This window comes from Psittacula echo (genome assembly GCF_963264785.1).
Source record: "Psittacula echo genome assembly, chromosome: 12".
In the NCBI taxonomy this organism is placed as follows: domain Eukaryota; kingdom Metazoa; phylum Chordata; class Aves; order Psittaciformes; family Psittacidae; genus Psittacula; species Psittacula echo.
In genome coordinates, this window is record NC_137747.1 from 6448847 (window position 1) to 6471665 (window position 22819).

At 39.7% G+C, this 22819-nt stretch overlaps 1 protein-coding gene across 4 annotated transcripts in view; it reads right to left on the bottom strand.

Moving 5' to 3' along the window:
• Positions 1-22819, bottom strand: part of RALGAPB (Ral GTPase activating protein non-catalytic subunit beta) — a 56117-nt gene that overhangs the window by 20370 nt on the left and 12928 nt on the right. For 2 of the 4 annotated variants that reach the window (XM_080627884.1, XM_080627887.1), the window contains exons 6-19: positions 21663-21794; positions 20330-20508; positions 18491-18639; positions 18160-18376; positions 12656-12857; positions 11107-11274; positions 9922-10036; positions 9536-9683; positions 7962-8026; positions 7646-7778; positions 5583-5716; positions 4922-5104; positions 2752-2903; positions 1309-1496 (exon numbers count right to left, since the gene is read on the bottom strand). In XM_080627884.1, the coding sequence (XP_080484010.1) occupies positions 1309-1496; positions 2752-2903; positions 4922-5104; positions 5583-5716; positions 7646-7778; positions 7962-8026; positions 9536-9683; positions 9922-10036; positions 11107-11274; positions 12656-12857; positions 18160-18376; positions 18491-18639; positions 20330-20508; positions 21663-21794 (2165 nt within the window). The remainder of the gene's footprint in view (positions 1-1308; positions 1497-2751; positions 2904-4921; positions 5105-5582; positions 5717-7645; positions 7779-7961; positions 8027-9535; positions 9684-9921; positions 10037-11106; positions 11275-12655; positions 12858-18159; positions 18377-18490; positions 18640-20329; positions 20509-21662; positions 21795-22819) is intronic. The other 2 variants (XM_080627885.1, XM_080627886.1) reach the window with 2 other exon arrangements.

Sequence of the window (22819 nt, forward strand, 5' to 3'; positions counted from 1 at the left end):
CCCCAGTATTTCATGAGAAGTCCAAGATAGCTACATAAACATACATAGAAACAAACCAAACCAGCTCCCCGCAGTCATTCACTTCTGTGGCCTTCCCTAAAAGTGGCGTGTCCCTTTTGTGCAATACTGCATTTAATCTTGTCATTCAAAGGGGATTTGTAAGCAAGTTATGCACAGCAAGAAAAGATAATTTAATCAGAGATTCTAATAGCTTTACAGAATTCCTCAGTAATGAATTTAGCAGGGGCAGAGTGAGAATTGCTCAGATGTTCAAGTATGCTCTAATCCATTCTAGTCAGGAACATGCTTGCTCAAACACAGACTGAGGCTGGATGTGCAGCAGCTCCCAGCATCAGCATTTTCTGCAAGATCTATTTAGTGATTTGCAGTGAGGCTGGAGCACTCGGGACCACAACTCAAAGTAACTTGGCCAGTTCATGAAGTTCTGTGCAATCTGTTTTCAAGACTAGTATCTAGACTCCATCCCATCCATAGATAAGGAAAAGGTATCTGTGGCAGAGCAGCAGATCTAACATACCTTGGTCTTAAACCGAGGTTGCCTATAAGAGAGTCTTCATCTATTCTGTTAGGTACTGCCATGATACATGAAGACTTACAGGGGGATCAGTTATGCAGTTCAAAGCATCATGTAATTTAACACCAGACTTTAACATAAATTCTTGTTGGTCAAAGCACATGAAGCTGAAACGAATCAGGTTCATATGTGAAAGCCAATACCCTGTGACAGATCTCCTTTACAGTAGGTGTCACTGATGGAACAGAATGGTACACGGGAAAGTTATAACAGCTCTGAAGCAACTAAAACCATTTGAGCTGAAAGCACCCACAGAAGTATTTATTAACAGGAGACCTAAAGCAAGCAAAAGCACCCATGCAACATAAAGGTGTCAACATCAACCATTTGTTGAGCACTTCTCCCTGTCAAGCCTCCTATATTCTTTATATTTTCATTCTTTCGTGAACAAGGATGTTTTCAAACTGTAATGCTATTGCTTTAGACCATCAGCAATAATTTAGATGTCAGTCAGCTGCAAGTATCTGATCTAACTGGATGAAAGGCACAGACAACTGCATGAATAATTTGGATGGGTTTGTACATGTTTGATTATTGGTGACATTAAAGTTATTCCCACCACTTCATCCCAGAACAACACTCTGCTCAATTATACACCCACGAAACAGGTTAAGTCCCTGAAATGCAAGAACAACACTTGATGAACTGCCTTTGTTTCGCAGCTCTGTACAATTTTAACCAGAGGAAGGAGGAAATGGGAGGTACTAACTTACTTTGTTCATTCCCTAGAGGCTGCTCCAACATCGCCAGGATGACACTGTTATCCAGAACAAAGTATCGGAAGCTATGCTTGTTTATGGTGGGTAGACGAGAGTATTTAATTAATGTGATTTCATTCACCAAGCTGCAAGGAGAAGCAGGGCCACTGGGAGAAGGAAATGCTCCAAGTAACTGCATAATACTGCAAGTGAGAAAAGAGTTACGACAGATTAAGAAGATGAACAGTTCCACCAAGGCACAGGCCTTCACTCATACTCTTTATTTATGTCTTGACACAGCAGTTATGCTGCCAGGGTAAACCTGCCCTCTCCCATCAGCTTGTTTTGAAACAGACCTAGTAACTTCAGAAGAACACACATGAAACCCTAGAAGAAATACTATTAGAAACCGAAAATTTCTGTGGCAGGAACCAATAACGACAGTTGTTCAGTGTCAGGCTGGAGATCCTAGGATTTATCTCAGGTCTTTACTCTTAACACTCCACCTGGACCAGAAGTAAGTTTATTGAAGTCCTCCCCTCACACTTTTCCGCTTTACACCAAGAACACATAGTTTCATCTCTCCAAATGAAGAGAGGCACTTTTATGCAACAACAAATGTTTGTCCATAAGTTCTGATGAATGCTTGTTTTTACCTTAGTAAAAGGACTGTGTAATTTTCACGAGCAAAGTTCATCATCGTTTTATTGCAAAGCAGAGCAAGAACGAAAGCAGCTACTGCCTTTTGCAAAACATATTTATCCTACCCATCCTCAATCTGTCCTGTCTACCATCATGCTTTTCATCCAGTAAAACAGTGCTCTTCAACTTCTCTGGAGCAAATCCCAACTTTCCTCTCTGTGCTTCCCCTCCCCAGCCCACACGTTATCTATTACTGCATTTCCAACAGAACCTCTCAAATATATTAAGCAGGCCCAGTGCTGTGGGCAAACTGATATCCCTTCCTGCACCAGCTTACATCTGCTGCATGTGCTATTCCCTGCTGCATTACACATGAGGCCAGTGTCTAACACTTTCACAATCAGTGCGAGGATGGCATTTCTCAGGCAGAGAAGGGGAAGGGGAAATGGAAAGACAGGACTGTTAGGTTAAGTGGGAGAGCGAGGGAACTGCTGTCTGCAGAGAGGACTGGCTGAGAACAGAACACCATGGGCTGCAGGAAGGAGTGGGTTTTGCTCTCCAAGGAAGCAAACAGGCAGGAGAGGAAGACAGCAGTCGCAGGGATATTTTTCCTGTTGAACACCCATAACAGGAGAAGGAAGCCAGCTAAGGCAGAGCACAGAACAACCCTGCCCAAAGGGCAAAACAGAGGGAGCTTCTGGCTCACTGTTCAAATGCTCTTGCTACATCAGAGATCTCACCATCTGGGAACTCCTGATTAAAACACTTGGGACAACGCAACACCAAACAGCAAACATGCTCTGACAAATTACATACCACGTTAGTGTAGCTTCAGCAGCATCCTTCACTCTCATGGATGCAGGGTTTGGCTCCTTATCTCCTTTGTACTTGACTTCTTGTTCACTGTTTTTGGATTTACTTCCCGAAATGCCCAGCTCCACAATCTCCAGTACCTCTTTTAAACAATCCTAAACCACAAGAGGAGCCATCTTAAAGCAGAAACACTCTCATAGATGTCTCCAAGACCTCAGTGAAACAGTGATACACCATCTATTAAAATAAAGCACTGCTGGGAATATGAGCAAATAAAGGCAGAAGATTATACTAACAGTGTTGGAATAAGATCACACTTGCTGTAAGAGTACTTTCTCTATGTACAGATGTCTACTTATGTTTGTATTCTAATGGTATGAAGTGCTCTGAATGAATATACACACAAATATATTCCACTACAAATGTACAAAATTGCCAAGAGGACTATTACAAGTGCAATTGAAAAATGGAAGCATATTGAAGAGATACTAAATACATTTCTAAGACTCTGCAGAACTTCTGATTAAGTTCTAAGCATATCAAGAATGAACTCATCTGGAAAATTCCACTAAATCCTTTTCCAAATCTTTCAATTGTCAACAGCTTTCATAAGATATATCATGGGATCTAATTCAGCAGAAGAACAGTAACAATATTCTTAATGGACACAGCAAAGCTTCAACAGATCTATTGCAGGAGATGCCAGCACTCAGCAGAACTGAAGGTATGACTCAAGTGTTGCTCATCACACAAAGCCATTTGCTGAAACTATTTGGATTGCTACAGCAAAGGTTCAAATCTCATGGCTTGAGCTACGGAACAACAAGGAAAGTGCTCTCATGAACCAGTAACTACCTAAACTCTTGAGCACAAGGAAGTGGCCAGGTTTTACCACCAGAGATCAGGCAGGGTTCTGTGCCTTGCCCTGTATCCTTCCTTGCATTCGGAACTGATGTAGAAAAAGAGGTGAAGAGGAAGTTTTCTGACATAGCAAAATCAACCAGTGTTGAGATGCAACGACTGGCCATGAAGAATTACAGAAGGAGTTTACAGTGTTGGCTAGTAAAATAGGTGAAATTCAGAGCAAATATAAGGTGAGGCCCAGGGAAAATTGCAATTCTAATACTTGCAAATGCAATGAAATCTGATTATCATGACTCAGGAATGAGCTACTAAGTGTCCAGAATGTATCACACACAGTATGTAACATTATATCAGTATGCCATGATAATTAGAATAAATAACCTAATGAAAGGAAATTAAGCTTTATGCAATTGAATAACCTCATGCTGTGCCACATCTTGTCCTAGTCACCTACTGCAACGCCAGCATCCCAAAATGCCCTACAGAAAGCATATTTTTGTTGTCCTGCTCATGGGTTTTCAATTCTCATTTATAAAAATATACATATTTTATACATGCTATAGAATATATAAGCAAAATAAGAATATACGAAGTATATATTCTATATAAAACTGTATCGATAATACATACAGATACAAATTATATGTAAAAATCTAGTAAGACCACTGAGCTGTCTCTGCAAGGAGACCAGCAATGAAATTTCTTTCAAATTATATTTTTTTTTTTTCCACAGCAGGGCAGAAGGCTGTTGGAAACATGTAACTTTCTCTGCCTGCTCTTTTCAAGCTTCCTAAGGAAATTCCATCTTGAATTGAGCTGTGCCTTGCTCAGTTTCTACAAAACTGGTTTTTGGTGAAACACACTATGATTATCAGAATAGAAGTATCAAAGGAATTCCAATAAGTGTAGAAGATGCTTTAGTTGGGTAAAAGCTCAGGAATGGGAGGAGACATGGCTTTTAGTGAAGGTTATGTGCAGCAGGTAGCTGCTCTATATCTACACTGTTAGCGCTCATATTTTTCTTTTCAGTTTCTGTTCTTTTTCCAGGTTTCTTCTGCTCTCTTTTCCCAGCTTCAAAAAGCAAGAAGAAGGATCAAGACACTCTTAGAAATAGAAAAGGTCATTTTAAAGGCAAAAACATTCCTGACGACTAAAGAACAGAAATGAAAATTGAAAACTATTTTGCACAGAAACTAGTTTTGAAATTCCTGCTATACTTCTGAAAACTAAGAAATCCACATGAAAGTATCAAGACCAGACAGGCATTACAACCTGGAGTGTTGGAGATATGCACACCAGAGGTTTGTACCTTCTCATCCAGCATGTCCGGGTGCTCAGTGAGCCAGACACAGAGGCACTGGAAAGCCGCAACTATCATGGAGTGAAGGTCACGGGAGTGGAGCGGGGCTGGGCGGCTGCACTGGTACACGATATAGCTGCACACTGAACTGATGGCTCTCTTCCGATCAGAGGGATCCACTGCCACTTTCACCTGCACAAAGCAAGGAGAGGATGAAGATTCCTCCACAAAACAATTCTGGAACAGAAGTAGTTTTTAAAAGCACTGTGTGCAGATAAAGCTCTTGAAGGTGACACCTTCCTATTAGAAACACACTATTATTTTCTAAGCTTAGAAAACTATTTCCAAAATGAGATCAAGGGGAAAAGCAGGTACCACAATTACCAAAAGGGCAATTAAGTTGCTTAATACACTGCGACATGTACCTGAACGGACCACCCTGACCTTCCTTTCAAGGCAGCAGTCATTTACAGGGCACACATCACTTGAGCCACAGGCATTCACAATTAGGACAATATGAAGTACAAAAGGAGTACTGCTTTTCTTGTGTCCAAACAGAACATTTGCTGACTAACTCAGACACAGACAACTGGTGGCATGACTTTCACCTGAACAGGACTATGATCACCCTTTGAGAAGGGGCCAGAGTACACAAGGCTTCACCTCTCACCTTTGCCAGCCCAGACAGAAGCTCCAGTGCAGCCAGTGAGATACTCATGTCCTGCCTCCACTGGGAGTTGAGTCTTTGAGTTACCAGGTGAATACTGCGTATCAGTAGTCCAGCAGCTGTATCTGTATTAAGAGCTAGGATATAACCCCAATACCACGTACCACAGGGAGGGAAAATAACTAAGCATTAGTGACAATAAGCAAAGCACAGGCACAAGCTAAAGCAGCCACAATACACACAAAATTATACACAGCCCAGAATCTAGAATTTGGGTTGATCACTTTTGCACAGGATAACTCCCTCGTATGCACCACCAGACATTATAAAAACCATTCAGACTAGCTTATCCCAATTTTTACTTTAAAAACACATTTTTGATAATCCCAGCACTCTGCTGCACTTCAGGTTTTGCTGTTGTATTTAAATTGCTGCGATGTCTTGCAGTCTCAGAAAAATTTAGGCAGTGGTAATGTATATTAAATATTAATACTTGTATATTTAGGCCACAATAATGAACTAAGAGTGCATGTAACTTCAGCTATCTATGCCAGAAGCTACCCACTCTTTCTATACCTAGTGCTTATCAAAAGTCGTATTAGTTTGATAAACACAGATAATGCAAGAATCAGTCCTGGAGAAAAAAAGACCCAATTATTTCTAGACTTTAATTTTGGTTTTGGTATCAGTTGTTCCCATTTCTATTAGGAACCAAAATACTATACATAAAGCAGTATATACTGAAGTAGGCAAATTAATTTCATAAACAAAAACTGCTAAATGACTAGTTATAGAGACATGAGAGCTGTGACAGCTAAGTAACATCCTTCCCCAAACTTCATCAGCATCATCAGATGTGTAATTCTGTACTTAACTCTTCAGTGTTACAAGTAACAAGTGTCTGCTACAGTTAAACAGTAAAAATAAACCATCTTATTTTCAATTTTCTCTTGTTTGAAGCATCTAGCAGAAGTAATTTAATTCTTTTCATAAATTTCTTACATCCTTACCTTTGCACATGGGAAATTTAAGAAAATCCAATAAGATAAATGTATTACAGACATATCTTTCAAGTCATGTCACGGTTTAAAGACTTCATAAGTCAGATATATTTTTAACCTTACAAATAGATAGTTTTACAAGCACTTGCCAATAAAAGCCCATACGAACTAAACACACAATTTAAATGCTGTGCTGAAAACTAGCACTTTAATAAATCTCAAACAAATCCTGTAGGAAAAGCATCAACATGTTTATATGAATCCCTAGAATATCCTAAAGTCTTCCCTGCTAATCTCCCTCCTCTCAGTTATAGAGCTAAAGAAAAAAAAACAAACCCAAACCATTTTTGGTTGGCAAGAACAGAGCTGTCAGCCTAGGTTCCAACATAATAAAGGTGATCTGTTCTCACATTTACTTGGTCAACATCAGTTAAACTGCTGAAGACCAAAGAAGCAAATGAAATTCCAGGATCTCAACATTTGGCCAGCTTACCACACAGATTTATAACATGGATGTTATTACAAAGATTCAAAAATGCACAGTACAAGACATAGCAAACTGAAGTTAACCACTGAATTCTCTTGTTATAACAAATGACACAACACAAGCATTTTGCTTACTTGCTCTAGAAAAACTGGAGTCCCTCAAATGCTCTTTAAATACAGTTTAAGAAAAGGTGTTGCAAAAGTCAGGTAAGCATTTGGAATGCTACCAAAATGATTGAAACATGTTATTTATACCTGCTATACCTTCGTCCCATTGCTGTTCATGAAAACTGAATGTCTTGAAAACAGAAGCTTAAGACAAGCAGTTTGCAAACACCTTTTTCATAAGCTTTTACATTCTTATTTTAAAAATGTTAACCAAGTCCTTTAGTAGGATTAAAAAACAATCACTTAAAGGGCACATATGAGCACAAACTGGCAATAAACAAAGGGTCTCTCCACCATGGGTTCATACCACCCATGCACATTAATGTATTAGCCAGAATGAGAAACAGGAAAAACCCCAAACCACCACCCTGGCATGTAAGGATAAGGCGTTTTCAGAAGAACTTTTCTTACCATAATCCCTCAGAAGGGCTTGTGCTGGTCTCTCACTATCTGGTGTTGTGGGCTCCGTACTGCCTCCACTTGCAGTGCTAATGCCACTGTTAGTACGACTGTGGCTTTTGAAGAGGTTATTTTCACCACCATTCTGCAAATTGAAAGTCAGTTTTGAGCTATGAGCAGATTCTTCTGAGGAGATTTCCTATAGCAGAGGATGTTCTCAGGTACAATGGAGAAAAAATGGTGATCAAAGCTCAAGATGCTGAGAACATTACAACAGCAGATAAAGCAACGCATTATTTTGGTTACTTCATAAACAGAAAATACTCACCGTTTCCATCTGACAGCCAATGGCTTCTAACAGTGCTGAATCTTGAACAATATTTAACATTGCACCTGAAGAATCAGATATAAGAAGATAACTAAAAACTGCAGTAGAATATTAGCTTCTAAAATGTACAAAGAAGTGCTGAACATCTAACATGCAGGATTGCAATTCTGGTTCATAAAAACTCTGTGTAAGGGTTTTATAAAACACGGGTTTTGCTTCAGGCTTAGCCATTTGAAGCAGATGAGAGCTGAGACAGAGTGCTTTCAGCTACTTTACAAATGCTTTGAACATAGGTTTTTCAAGTTCCTCAGTTCAGAAGGTTTTTAGTTTCACAGAAGGGTTGATATCATTCCTTGACTGATACCATTCCTTCTCTCCTATCAGACTGTGCTGATTTAAAAACTCAGGTTACATTTAAGGAATCTACTGATTCTGTGAATAAAACACTACTATTTATTAGATAACCAAGTGCTGAAGTGAGCTGTGTAGTGCAAAGCCACCTCCAGGGTTATACAGTGCTGGCTTTGGCTAAGTTCTTGCCTGGCACCAAGATGCTCTCTTCCCCAGTTTGGCCATCAGGATCACTCTGAAACCATAAACATCCTCATCCCTTCACCAGCACTGGCCTCAAAGCATTCTTCCAACTATTCCCCTCTAGTCTTCCACTAGTAAAAGAACTATTTCAGTCACTGCACGGAAACTTCCCAAAAGTCTTTGCAGACTGGATTTGTTTCCCTTCATTTCTTTGACCATGCCATTTTCCTGCCCTCCCCTATTAATCGGCAGGCTCTCCATGTCCCAGAACAAGGCAGACATCTCTCATTGCAGTGCAAATCTGGTTCCTTTTTAACCAGACAAAAGGAAAGTGGTATTGTAACTATCAAAGGACAAGAACAGCATTACATGGAAAATACACTTCTAAAGAGAGAAAAATAAGGGGAGAAGAATAAAAGGCAAGTATATTTTTACTTGCCTGAAAATATATTTAGCTTGACAGATTCTGTGCTATTCAAGTTTTCAGCTTCTACTTACTTTCTGAGTATTCAGAATAATGATAATACACTCATTACCCCAGTGAAAAGTTTGTTGCCAAACCACAATGCCTCTCCAGACCCTGTGCCAAAGCTGTTCTCTGAGGATTTACACAGTGCTAAGCAAATGTCATCTCTATTTTGCCAATGTCAGACCGCTGGTCACTGGTTCAGTTTGTTTCTAGACATAAGCATGCCAAAACTTAAAACGTTCCCTGTAACTCATTAGTCAAGAATATTTCTCAATATTAAAACTTTTCCTGTTTCTATTCCTACTTATAACTGACTTTTCCTGCTAGAATGTCCTTCACTTCCACCTCTATTTTTCAAGGACTATTCCACACCTGTAAAGAAAGATTTAACAATCTCTTTTGAGGCTTTCCAAGATGTTTTCCTAGTTTGAGGGAGATTATACAGATGACAACCTGCCAGGATTTTCACTTTTCTTGCAAAGCAACACGTTGCTAATAACCCGTATTATCCCAGAACAGGTTAAGACAGACACTTCTCTAACACAGTTAATAAATAAAGAGTTGTAATAACCTAGAATCATTTGAGTATTGTTGGGATCTGTTTCTGTTTGCAAAGCTCCTATAAGTATATTCACAAGCCTCAGCTTCAAGGAAAGGAAGGTTACTGGCTTATCGTATGTCGAGCTGTCATCATTGCTGAATTTCCCTTCCAGGACAACCTGAGGGTAAAAACACATTTATTTCAGTATCAATTAGAGATCACACCAGCATGGTGTTGGTTTCAAAAGTCAGCATCGACAGCACACTTGTAATAGTCTTACTGCTACAGACTTGCTAGAGAGAGTTTTAACTGCTAAAGAGAACACTAAATACAACCCACAGGTCATCCAAATCCCATCCCAAAACAACCAGGAAAACAGAAATGGAAATGCAACACAAAGTGGTAGAGTTTATTACCTCAGACTTTATGGTTCCAAAATGATGAGGGAGAGGCAACAGAGACAGCAAGATGTTAATGGAAGCTCTTCTTAGCTCTGTGGGGTTTACATAGATTTTAAACTTTGAGAGTTCTCTGCAAATCAAAGCATTGCACAGTTAATCAACTTTTCACAGGAATCTGCAGCCAAAACTAATTAAGTTAAAATTAAGCACACAGCCACCTTGTGGTCTTAAATAATTTGCAGTAAATAATGTAGCTGTTTCTTTCTAGGCTCAGGGTTCTTATTTCTTCTTTAAGGATTAGCAATAACACAATGAATCCATGAAGGAACCATCACTTGCTAAGGATTTTGTACCCCACATGAAAGCAGTGAGCTGATGAAAATACCATTTGTATACTGCATCCATCTTCAAAGCAGGAAGTTTTAGTCATGACCCTCCACTGGCTTATTACAACTCAAACCCACCAGAGATCCTCAGAATATGCTCACATGCATTCTGCATAGAACACAAGCTGCTTAGCAAATAGCTTTTTTCAGTAGCCACCAGCAAATTCTTCTACTTATAAGACCTATCCAAAAGAAGCAGTGGCTCAGATTTAAACCCAGAAGATAAATAATATTTTATGCGTAAGTTCAAAATGAAATGCAGTACCAAGACACAAAACATAAGCTGAAGAAGGCATGCGCAGAGTAGTATTAAACTACTTAGCAAAACATTCAGGAATCTATACAGTTCTGCAAATGACGTATCTTTTGGTTTAAGAACCTACTCCAATTTCACCAGCCAGTCTAAATCATCAATTTTTCTATTTAATGATGTGCAAGATGAATTCACTGCAGCAACAGCCACTAATGAATGTCCTGTGAAATTTTACTTAAAAATCAGTAGGTTTTCAATATATTTGAGCTAAATCACTCCTTTTCCCTATTCTTACAGCTACTGCTTTCCAGAATGGAATATCTAGCTAACACAACTCACATATTTCATTTAAAATAAGCACTACCATTGCTTTAAAGAAAATTGCATTACACAAAAGAGCAAATTAGAGCTCATGAGGTGTGTTATTATCACCATCAAATACAAACACACTATGGGGCCCACACTGCAGAGTTCCTTCAATGAGAGCTACTGACAGAAACCCCTGAAGATAAAGCACTTCCCCACATTTCTTATGATATTTATATGGAAATAGCAATTTACCTGTCAGGTAAAATAGTTTCAAGAGCCGAAATGAAATAAGGAACCACGACATCAATCCCTTTCAGGTCACAGCAGAACAAAGGAGGGGAGTTTAGAATAACACTGGCAAGAACTGGGTGGCAAACGAAATCTGCTATCTGCAAACCCTGAATTAAAAGCATGTAAAATCTGACAAAGAAAGATAAGATTAAATTATTTGCACACAAAAAGCATCAGCATCCCACATGAACAAGAATGTGCAGCCACTATTTGGTCTTTTCTATATAAAATAGTTCAAAAATCAGAGCTAGGAAATGTTTCTCTGAGCATTCCCCCAAGATACTTCAGCAAAGGCAAACATATTAACCAGCTTAACAAAAACCCCTCACAAATCACAAGTATTACATGTGAAAAGCCAGTGCAGCCCAGTTTTACTGAAAGCTTTGACTAGTTGCAACACAGACTGGGAGCTGTGCAAATACAGCCCGGACGATTACTAACAGCACTTCGACCACATGCTCTCCCACTACTCCCTTCCCCACATAAAATCAAGGTCTCACTCCCATCCTTAATTCCCCAACACAAGAACAATACTGGGAAATCTTTGGTGAGGGGAAGAGGACAGGACACACTGATCAACAGTTTGGAAAATGAGACTAACCATAACCATCATAACCAGTTCAAATGAGAAAACTGGGAGCAGGAACCTGGCTGGCCATCACCCTGGAGCAGTTAGTTTCTTTTACAGTTTTCTTATTAGAGAATCCTTATATCCCCTTTAATCTGTTTTTTTAAAAGGCTTGCAAACACAGAGGAATCTGACTGAATGGGTGAGAGGAACACAAACTATCTATACACAAAACACTACCACATGCAAGAAATAACACAGTTCAGTCTTTCAGGAAGTCTTGATGCCACCTGGGACAGTGTGTACCTGGACAGTTGGAAAGTGATGATTTGAAGCTGAGTCTCTGCCTTTCTATTACACTTTTTAACACAAATTTGGAAAAAAAAGTACGCTATGATGGGCAAGATTGCCTTATTTTATGAGAAATAAGACTGAAAACAGAGGTAGTTCAGAGCCCAACTGTTTCAAATAGCAGAATATTAGTGCATTTCTATATTTGAAGAAAAAACCCCACTACAACAAACAAATTCCATCCCAGTGTTGTGTTGACAATGTAGGACCCTTCATGGTCTAATAAAGTGTACATCTTATGTCTGCACACTGATTTTATCCATCTGAACAGTATCCAGTGACAAATTACAGAAAAACAAGAATACAAAAAGCAGAAAAGTATCAAAAAGACAACATTCCTTACAGCTGGGAGGCACTTTAGAGGACTTCCTTACAGCTGGAACTGGAAGAAAACCCAATGAAAACCAGCACCATGAGAAGACAAAAATCACTACTTGGTCTAGCTGGGCATCCCCACCTACAGCATCTCAAGGCTAACCAGGTTTTTGAATTGCCAACCCAGAATTCAGTCAGTAACTGAACACTATTCACTGTGAGTTAATTTGCACCATAAAGTTATACCAACAAAGCAACTGGAAGACAGGTTAGTACCGGGATAGGTAAGCTGGTAATATTTCCTCCCCAGTCTTCTTGCTACAAAATATCCTACACAGTGTCCCGCATGCCTCTGCCCTTCCTGCTTCATAGTTGTCTGGGAATTCACTTGCATCAAACATGGGGTTGGAAGCCATTGTGTCTGTGGACATTTGAGATCCTTTCCGGCGGAACTCCACGCTAGCTTGAGTTGCTATAGCTGGGAAGAGAAAAAACAGCGTTTTACTGTGGGTGTTAATGTATAGACAAGGCTCATGGGATCCTGGACACAAAGATCAAGTCAAATTTAGTAGTTATCATGAAGCTGTTAGTTCACTGCATTTGAGACAGTGCCTCTGTTTAGAAAGTATTTGTGAGTGTAATTAACTTTTTTCTTTGTAAGGATGACAACTGACCCTTGTATTCTAGAGCCTGTTCCAACTTCCTGCTGGGAAGAGCATGCTTCTATCCAATATTTGCTTCCTACCCTCTCTGGAGAACAAGAATCTTCCCTCGCCTAGTTCTCATCTCCAGAAAACTGAAGTACCACCTTGCCTTGCTGTTTTAACACACCAAAAAACTTTTAGATGGTGACACTGTAACATCCAAGCAAGTGCTTAATATTCAGCTGGCCAAGTTACCCCTTACACTGCTCTGAATATCAGCCTGCTTTGATCCAGTTTTGTTTTATAAACGTTTGTTACAAATAAATTATAGGGACCCATATCAATGGGATTCAGCAAACTGCTCTCTCTCCTGATTTGGTCCCTCTACTACTGAAATAGCCAAATGAATCTGAGGTCAGGCAGTCTCCAAATGGCACATTAACACTTCGACCTGTTAGTTTATGGATAGGTGTTTTGTTAGCTTTTAAAGGAAACATCTTAATGACAGGTGTATACTCTTTTTTTGCCTTTAAATTCATTGTTTAGCCTACTGTTACCTTACAAATTTTCATGACATAAGTAGTAAATAAGCACAAATCTTTATGTATCTTCCCATGAGCCATTTTTTGTCCTGAATAAGCTATCCAGCAATATATTGTAGTTGGAAAAAAACACTACATGCACAATGCATACAAATCAAACACTAGGTCTGTAAAATAAGCATTAAGTAAAAAAAACATGGTTAGTGCAAAGTCCTGAAACTCATGACATGATCACAGACTAAAGTACAGAAAAGATGGGACTGATTCAGGCAGATTAATTTGCTTTTGCCAACAATCCTCCCCATTCAAAAACACACACAAAAAAAATTACTTGTCTTTTTCCAAGTAAAAGTGCAAAAGCTACAAGAGACAATGGGAATGAATTTACAAATAAAATATGGGATAATGGAAAAAAGAAAAGCATGACCGCAATTAAGGAAAAGCTACTGGTTCCTACTTACAAGATTTATAAGAAAGAAGAATTTGGATAAAAGATGCTGCAAGATAATAGAAATAAAATGGAAACAAATCAAAGGACAGCAGTAGTTATAAAATACTTTTAAGATGGTGAAATTGTAATATAAGTTAAGAAGCTTTTAGCTTTTTTAAAAAATAGATTAAAAGCTTTATGATACAGCAAGCTCGTTAAACACATAGGAAATTGGCATTCAGGTCCAAAATTATGGTTTTGAAAGTACCATGCAAAACAATGAACAAAAAGTTACAAAATACTAATAAGGTTCAGAGCTGTTCACACCAATGTACATCAGTTCCTCAAACAGATGCATTAACCCTTCCCTGCTCAAGTACACTTCCCTAGGCTGCACTGTACCTGATGTACACACCAGGCTATGCTAAGGCTCTGTGACTTGGGGTACAATGTCTTGTAGGGGGAAGGTTACTTACCTGCAGTCTCCTCACAGCAATATTCCTACTTCCAAACCATGAGTTCCTGAAGGTATTACAGCTCTGGCTTCCCTAAGCCAAGCTGCTATCAACCAGTATACCCGAGCATGCCTCCCCTGACCACCAGCTCAATCAACAACCTTCCAAAGCAGAAATAAAAGGCAGAGCACTCCCAGAAATATCAATACCTCAAAAACAATCTCCAGAGAAAGAGGAAAGATTCCAGTAGCCAGGGACCAGGAGAGAATGCCACCACCTCATGAGAGTGGCTGCTGTGAATGTGCAGGGTCAGATCAAGACCTATGACCAAGCAATGCTCAAGTATGTCCCTAATCAGGGCTTCTTGTAGCTTGCTCCTAGAGCTCCAGAAACAGTCTTTGGAATGTTTAATATTAATGACAGTAGGGACAGAAAACATGAGGATAAAACTACACCCACTGCCAACAGCACCAGCAACCAGCCTAAGGCCAGGCTCCCTCCGCTGCTATAAACCACATAGCTGACAGGCTCATGACCAACTGGTACAAGGATTAACAGTGAGGCCACCCAGACTGGAAGACTCAGTTCCTGAAATGCAAAGCAGGGTCAAGTAGAGCCAGTTTGGTTAACCTTCCACCCATCCAGATATTTTTCATCTCAGAAACACAAAAAGCTGCACATTTTTTCCACCAGTCGTTTTTCTTAACTTCCCTCCTGGAGGTTAAAGTGTCCAAGAAGTAAGATATGTGAGGCTCCAACACAAGGAGAAAAGCAAGAGCAGAGAGGTACTCATTCACATGCCCCTTGATTAGCTGCTCCTTACTTCCTAAAGCTCATCAAAAAGACTTGTGTCTTAAGATGGGAGAAGGATGATGTGCTGGTCCCTGTGAATCAGCAGGGTTTATTTCAAAGAATTGAACTAAATTCTGAACTAGAACGTGAGATTGCAGCTTGTCTGCAGCATTACTTATTAAGCAATCACACGTAGCTCATGAATGCTTCTTTATAAATCATGTCAAATGGGTTCTCATTGAGAATGAGACATAACAGAAGAGGAATAAGAAACACACATTAGAAAAAGCAGCATTCCAGAAAGACATCCCAGGGCAGGGGATCTCCCTCTGCAGGAGCAATCTGTATCAAGATATTTCACCTCTTTCTTTTTCAAAGTGGTCCTCAGTCCTCCAGTCAGACACAGAACAGAGAAATCAAAGCAGAGAGCTCCAAGAGAAGAAATTCTGAACTGCATGGCATTGAAACAAACTGAACGTTAGAAGGGTTTAAAGCTGTTGAGATCTTACACAGCTGCAGTCCTACGACAGAAAAATAGTGTGTGGGCCAGTAGAAGACAATATTACATAGCAAAGCTGATTTTAAGTGCAGACACTTCCCAATCATAAAATATTTAAAGCACCCATAGTGCTTCCTGAAGCTAATGCAAAGCTTATCAACAGCAGTATCAAACATGGTAAGACTATTCAAGCTATTGGCAAGAAGTGGTACTGTACCAGGCTACAAAGGGTAGCAGATGGCCTGTGATATATACAGGTACAGACAACCTGCTGCCAAAAAGAAGCAGATTTATTTTTGGCCTCTTTCCTAAAGGTTAGGGACTGTGGCAGCTAACCGTCCTTTTCTGCTGCCCTCTTTCTGCAAGCCACATCTACACTGGGTAACACAAGCAGAGGCTGGCGGATGGGCACAAATGCTGCTCTGATTATTACTGATGGGCCCCACTCGTGTGACAGAGGGGGACGAGAGCACACGACCCTCCTCATTCAGCCTTATTCAGGTTTCATGAATTAAACTCAGAGAAGCTTTTCAATTTGGACTTAAACCTGATTTAAAGGACATGGACACTTCAAATCAACAGAAACTGCAGGAGCCCTTTACAAATCTTGCTTCATTTTCCTACAGCAGAGACTGTGCAAAAGGATTTATTCAAAAGGCTGAATCAGGCAATTAGATTTTGGAGCCTCTGGAAACTCTTTACAGAGTTTCAGCAACATGGGTTTATCTTCAGTTCGCTCTCCTGACAGCCTGCCATAGCATTTTGTCACCAGGACTTTACACAGTGGGAAGAACACGTGTGGCATCCTGGAAGGGCAGAAAAGACTTGACTAAATTCCCTAAATTAATTCTATCTTCCAAATAGCTAGAAAAGCAGGACATAAGAGTTTTCTGGATCTCCAACAACATAATTCCCTCAGATCCGCTGCAGCTAATAAATGGCAGAATTTGTGACAGTCAAAGACTGGTCTCACCAGGGACAGACCTGAAGAGGATGGAGGAGGAAGATAATCAAGTCATTTCTAAATAGGTGTTTCTAGCTTTCAGGAAGCTAGTAAGTTCTTCTCTAGCAACATGACCATTTTCTGACCACTGTTAGGCATACATGACTAGAAGGCCCTGGAACCCCTTCAAGGAAGTCAATCATTTTGATTTAGGATAACTGTACTTCTGCTAGAATCATGCCACCTCTGTTTACAGCTGACACTGTCACATAAGCAGCATCTCAGCCAAAATTGTTTTCAGGTTAAACCCTTCAATAAAATTGCTCAAGATACAGGTTATGTCAAAATTAAAATGATCCAGTCAAATCTGAAAAGCATTAATACAGAAACACATTAGGAGCACGTGAAACTGAACATAGCATCAAGTGATGCCTTATTGCTTCCCAAGTGCAGCTACTGCTCTAGTAATGTGTCGTAGGCCTTTTACAAAGGGACCCGAAACTTCTATCACAGAAATCCACAACTGAACACTTTCAAAAACCACGTGATCCATATCTAAAAATTCCTTTAACAGATTCCAAATCCTAAATCCATCGCCTCCACACAGGTATTTGTGACACAACAAACAAGGGAGATCAGCAGTTTAACTGCTGCTGTCATGTCCCACCGTGAACCCAACTTGCTACAATATCTTCCTCCTATTTCTCTAAGGCCAGCAAGCTCCTGATAGATACATTTCTTGGAAGAGTTTAGCAGACATTCAAAACACTACATGAAGAACACGGAAAATGCAAGGAAAGTTTATTCTTTTCTGATTATCACCACCAGAAGGAAGAATGTTAAACTCCTCTTTGACCAGAGCACTACTTCTGCTATCATGTTTCAAAACATCTAACCTCTAAAGCTGAGCAAAGCATAGGAGACACAAATAAATGTAGCAGTCAAGGACTGAAGACCATCAAGGTATCAAGTCATATAGGGGAACATGGAGCAGCCACCTCTGAAAAGCAGCAGCTTCGCCTGCTACTTTAAGGATTTCTGTTTTCCTAACTCTCCTCAACACCCAGAAATACCACTTTGTGCAGTATCTGGAGCAATGTCTGACAGTATTTCAAATATTAAAGACTCACTATAAAAGTTGCTATTATTCAGAGATACTCAAGCAGATTTCAAATTAGGCAGTGGACTCTTACTGCACCATTTCCTTCACTTAATAAGATTTCCCCACTAGCATGCTCAGGAATGCACTGTTAGAGCAAGTGTTTAATAGCAAAAAGTGATTTTTTTTATAGATTTTAAAGCCCCCAAACACCTGCTTCAGCTAATAGCAGGTGCTGGCTCAGCTGGGAGGGGTTAACCACAATACAGCACTTCAGATGATTTTGGCTTGGATTATGCATATGTTAATCTTGCAGGTAGGAAATGTCAGTAAAACAAGGAAAAAAAGTGTATGTGTATTTTTCAGTGATATTTACCAGTCATGCTGCTGTCTCTGTTTATTCCATTATGAAGTTTACAGTGAACAAATGCTGCATCAAATAACCACGATCCAAAGAGGTTCAAGATGCTGTTAACCTTTGGCCTGCGAGGAGCTGGTAGTGGCCGTGGCTCAGAACTTGTCTGGTTTGGGCTAGACAGTGGAGAAGTAGAGGAGGGTTGATGCTGCACTTTTGAAGTATGTGCAGTAGTTACCTATTTGAACAGAAGAACACATAGATCAGCTCCTAGAAGCAAGTAAATCACTTCCTCTAACAGAAGAAACTATCAGAAGGGGCAGCTACTTAAATACAGAATAGGGAGTCTTACAGTGCTGGTTTTCATTGTTGCTTTATTCACAGTCACTGCCCGATGCCTTCGGTTGTGGGGTGGAGTGGTGTTGATAGCAGTGTTCTGGGGCATGCTCAGCCTATTCACTGGCGTGGGTGGTGCACTATCAGACCGGGGTCGTGAAATGCCTGTGGATCAAGAAATAAAGCAGGTTTTAAGCAAGGATTCCACAGGCTTATATGCAGCAGCTCAGCTAAGTAGGCATCTGGGCCTTCTGTAAATAGACTAGCTTTCCTCCCTGCCACCCAAACCAGCAGCAGTAAGAAAAACATTTTTCCCCTTTTACTATTAGCAGAAATAAATGTACAACGAAAACTCTGCTTACATGTGAGAAGCAAACGATTAAAAACCACCAAAGAAGGTGGTTACTACACCTTAAGAAGGTCAGAAGTGGGATATGGTAGGAGCAAGTCTAAAAGCAGACAAGAGGGGAAGGGGCAAGGTTCGTTTGCACAAGCTAACTTAACAGCTCACTTCTGCCAAAATCCAGGTGCCTCTCACCTTTGTTCTTTCCCAGTGATCCCATGGTCTGTTCCAATTCCCCTCTAAGACTTCTGACTCTTTAAAGCCATCCTAGCTCACTAAACTAAGCTGAAACCCATCCATCACATAGTTTTCTACCAATTTGGTGAGCCGAACCACTTGCTGAACAGTCAAACACTAAGTCAGTACAAGACATGGGGTAAGAAAGCAGAGCAAGCTGTCATTTTTCTGTCAGGACATTAGATCAGCCTTTACACAGCCTCAGGCAAACACTCCTGGTGTATAAAGCTACTCTTCCCAGTCAGAATCAGAAGCAAAATCTTCAGTGACAAATACCACTTCTTCCCATTGTAATGAACACCACCCTCACACCCCATTTGGAAAATGACATGTGGAATTGCAGTGTCCTTGAAGATCTGACACAGATTTTTTTGACTGTGTTACTTAAGGCACCCAAATACTTTCCATAACACATTATAGAACAACTAACTCCTGCTAAACCAGCAGTGTTGCACAGCCAGTTTTCTTTCTGAACACATTTTACATGTTTGCTCAAGTCTTCTGCAGTCTCACATCAGCTCACACTTACAGCAGACGACTACATTTGTTTGCATACATTTAAAGAAGCAGTAAAAGACAGGCAGCTCTTCAGAGTATACAACAGCACATTTTTCTCTGAAGAATTTTAATAAGCCTGAAGCATACTAAGAACAATGCTTTAGATTTCAGATGCTATATAGTGTACTTAAAACTTATCAGCCAGCGCTTAGATCTACTTCACCTTTCAGTCAAATTTGAGCTACTCACTTAACCAGCAGACACAAAGAAACAGCTTTTCTTCTCAGCATTACTAGTCACCCACTAATCACAAACTAAGTGAAACTGGCACTTGTAGCATAAAGATCTGAAGATGACAGTCAAAATTCAGTACCTTATAAAAACAGGCACTGCACTCACCTGTTGCTACAAAGTTCATAAATAAAGTGGTCAGTACTCACAAGAAGCTAAAAGCCTAACACTTGTATTGGTGATTAGACAAAGAGAAAGAAGCTTTTCTTGGGGAAGAGATGGCTGCCTTTATTTTAGACTTCAGATTTATTTATTTGTTTTGCGTTTCAAACTAAAGCCATCTACAACTTCATGCATTCAAATGTTATTACTGCGTACACAGATGGCCATACAAAAGTGAACTGAGGCTCCTTCCCTATCAATTCCAGGATATACTTGCAAATGATAAATTGTTATGGCTGTATTTATATAGAAGACATTTAGAAGAGATAACATCATGATTAAGTTACTATTCCTAGCTATCCACAGGTAGGACAAAAGCATTACCTAGGAATGCATCCACTAAACAGCTGATCCCACGCATGGCACGAAAGAATATTTGAGGCAGATGTTTAAGGCAGGGGTACTGATTCAGTTCTTGAGTCATCCCACTCACATTCAGAAACTGCTCCTGAAATTTGGGGGTAGAGCTAATAATGGCTGGGTTACTCAAATCCACAGGATTACTGCAGACAAAAAGAGCAAAATATGTTTTAGTCAGTTTAAGATCAGGTGTTAGGATTTTAAAAATGCTTAAAGACACAACAGTTTAAGGCATTTAAACAACACCACCACAAAACAGCATCAAATATCAACATACTTTTAGCCGTCACTCCATCACAGGAAGTCAATTTTCACTTCCTGGGTTAGCAGTACTTTATTGTCTTCATTTCAAAGGTACCCAAATACACGTAAGACTGTTATTGAGAGCCAATGAAACAGAGCATACACTTAGAATAGTACAGTCTTAGAACAGTATAGTCCCACTGTTGCAGTAATATTATTTACTTATAGTTTTTTGAACCCAGTTTAAGAGGCACTTGCACTGTTAAAATTCTTCTCAAATTATTATTAGCAATGAATTTGCTATTACCAGTGACAAGAAACGGAATGGGATGTAAAGTTTGAGCAATTTTTCCTGACTGATGCAAATCCTGTAACAGCAATTCCAGATTTGAAGAGTACAGCACTTGTGACATTACTATCACAAACGAAGAAAAAGAACAAATTTGATAACAATTAGAATTTAAAGTCTAATGTTTCTCTAGCTTTAATCAGTAGAAGTTTTAGGTACATAGTTTAATATTCCAGCCATTCAGAAAATGAATGCAATGCCATTCCCAAGAATTATACAACCAAGCATGCCACTTGGTTCTGCTGTATATTTAAGGAAGAGTAACATGCATGTTAAAATTAACTGCATACCTTTCTTCATAAACCAGAGGTACACCCTCTTTAAAAATAATCTTTTGTAGGTTAAATTTAACACTCTAGAGAATAAATGGGAGCAGTTTATATCTCTGGGAGCTATTGTTCTGCTTTTCCTGTTTGCTGTCCCAGAGAAACAAAATTATATTGAAGTCTTGTTTTTCAGATCCTTCAAAATATCAATAGCTAAAAACTTTCTAGCTAAATGAACCAGTTTACATCCTAAAAGAGTCAAAGAGTTCAAAGTTGAACAGCATAACCTGCCCTGAACTGCTGCAGTGCACTGCAATAACAAGGCTCTCACACTTTGTGTGCTCAATCTTGGCAATCTCCAGAGAAATCTTTCATTTGTCATGCAAACGTATAGAGATGATGCAAGAACATGAACAATGGATGGCTGTAATTACAATACCTCAGCATATGTAAAAAGCGAAACCAAGTTTGTGCAACGCACTCATTATCCATTTCAGGAGGAATCAGACCAGCATCTTCATCGGGAATTTTAAACGGAGGAAATGAAGGTCCATATGTAAAACGCAGCAATCTAGAAAGCAAGTCAGGCAGATCTGTCATTCAGTTAATACTCCTCAAATCAGCAGTGCATTTGAGCCTCAAAGGAATCAGCAATCCCCAGATGGGCCCACAAGCAACAATGCAACATCCTGAGTTTTCCTAGAGCTCCTCACTTTATACAATCATTTAGTCCTCTTATAGCTTTGAAGGGTACATGCCTTGGAGCCTGCCCAAAGGTCCAACCAAACCAAAGAGTTGTGGAAGCCTAAATCTAATAGGAAAGTCAGACTAAAGGCTCTCCCATGTGATTAGCCAGGGGGTTACTGGTTAATGCAGGCACACATAACTGACAAGATGCTGCCTCAGAAGGGAGCAAGGAAAAAGAAAACGAAGAAGGAATTTAAGCTCTTATCATTAAGGCTCTTTAGCTAAAGTGTCCTATGACAGGAAGTCACATTAGATTACAGGTCTAAATTCCAGGTTACTGATGAGTTACAATTTACACCATGAGAAACACTCAGTGCTGTTCTACAAGCAGCACAGGATTTGCAATCCAGAGAGTAGCAAGCTCTTCAAGAAAGGCGCACTGTGTTTTGCAGAAGCTAACACAGGGTTCTCTAAAAGGATGGAAGAGATCTGAGACACACTTTTCAAATATCCTAGCATTCCCAGAAATTAGTTTTTACCTTTCCCTAAGTGAAACTCATTTGGAGCCTGCCCAAAGGTCCAAACAAATCAAAAAGCTATGAGTTTAAAATACCACTGAACTTGAAGTTAACCTCAGAGGAGTTCAGCTCTCTTTGTATTAGGTGCAAACCAGTATTACTGAACAGCAGACTACAGCATTACAGAAAACCTGCAGGTTAGTGTGCATCAACAGAATGAAGACTGTTAGTCAACAGTGGAAGCTAAAGTGTGGGCATAGTGCATGGAGCAGAACACCAACGCATGTTTTGAGACTGAGCTGTTCTTTTCAGACCAGTGAATCATAAGATATTTTCTGTTATGCAATGCTGCATCTAGTGAGCTAAAAATAGCTACAGAAATAGCGTGGGA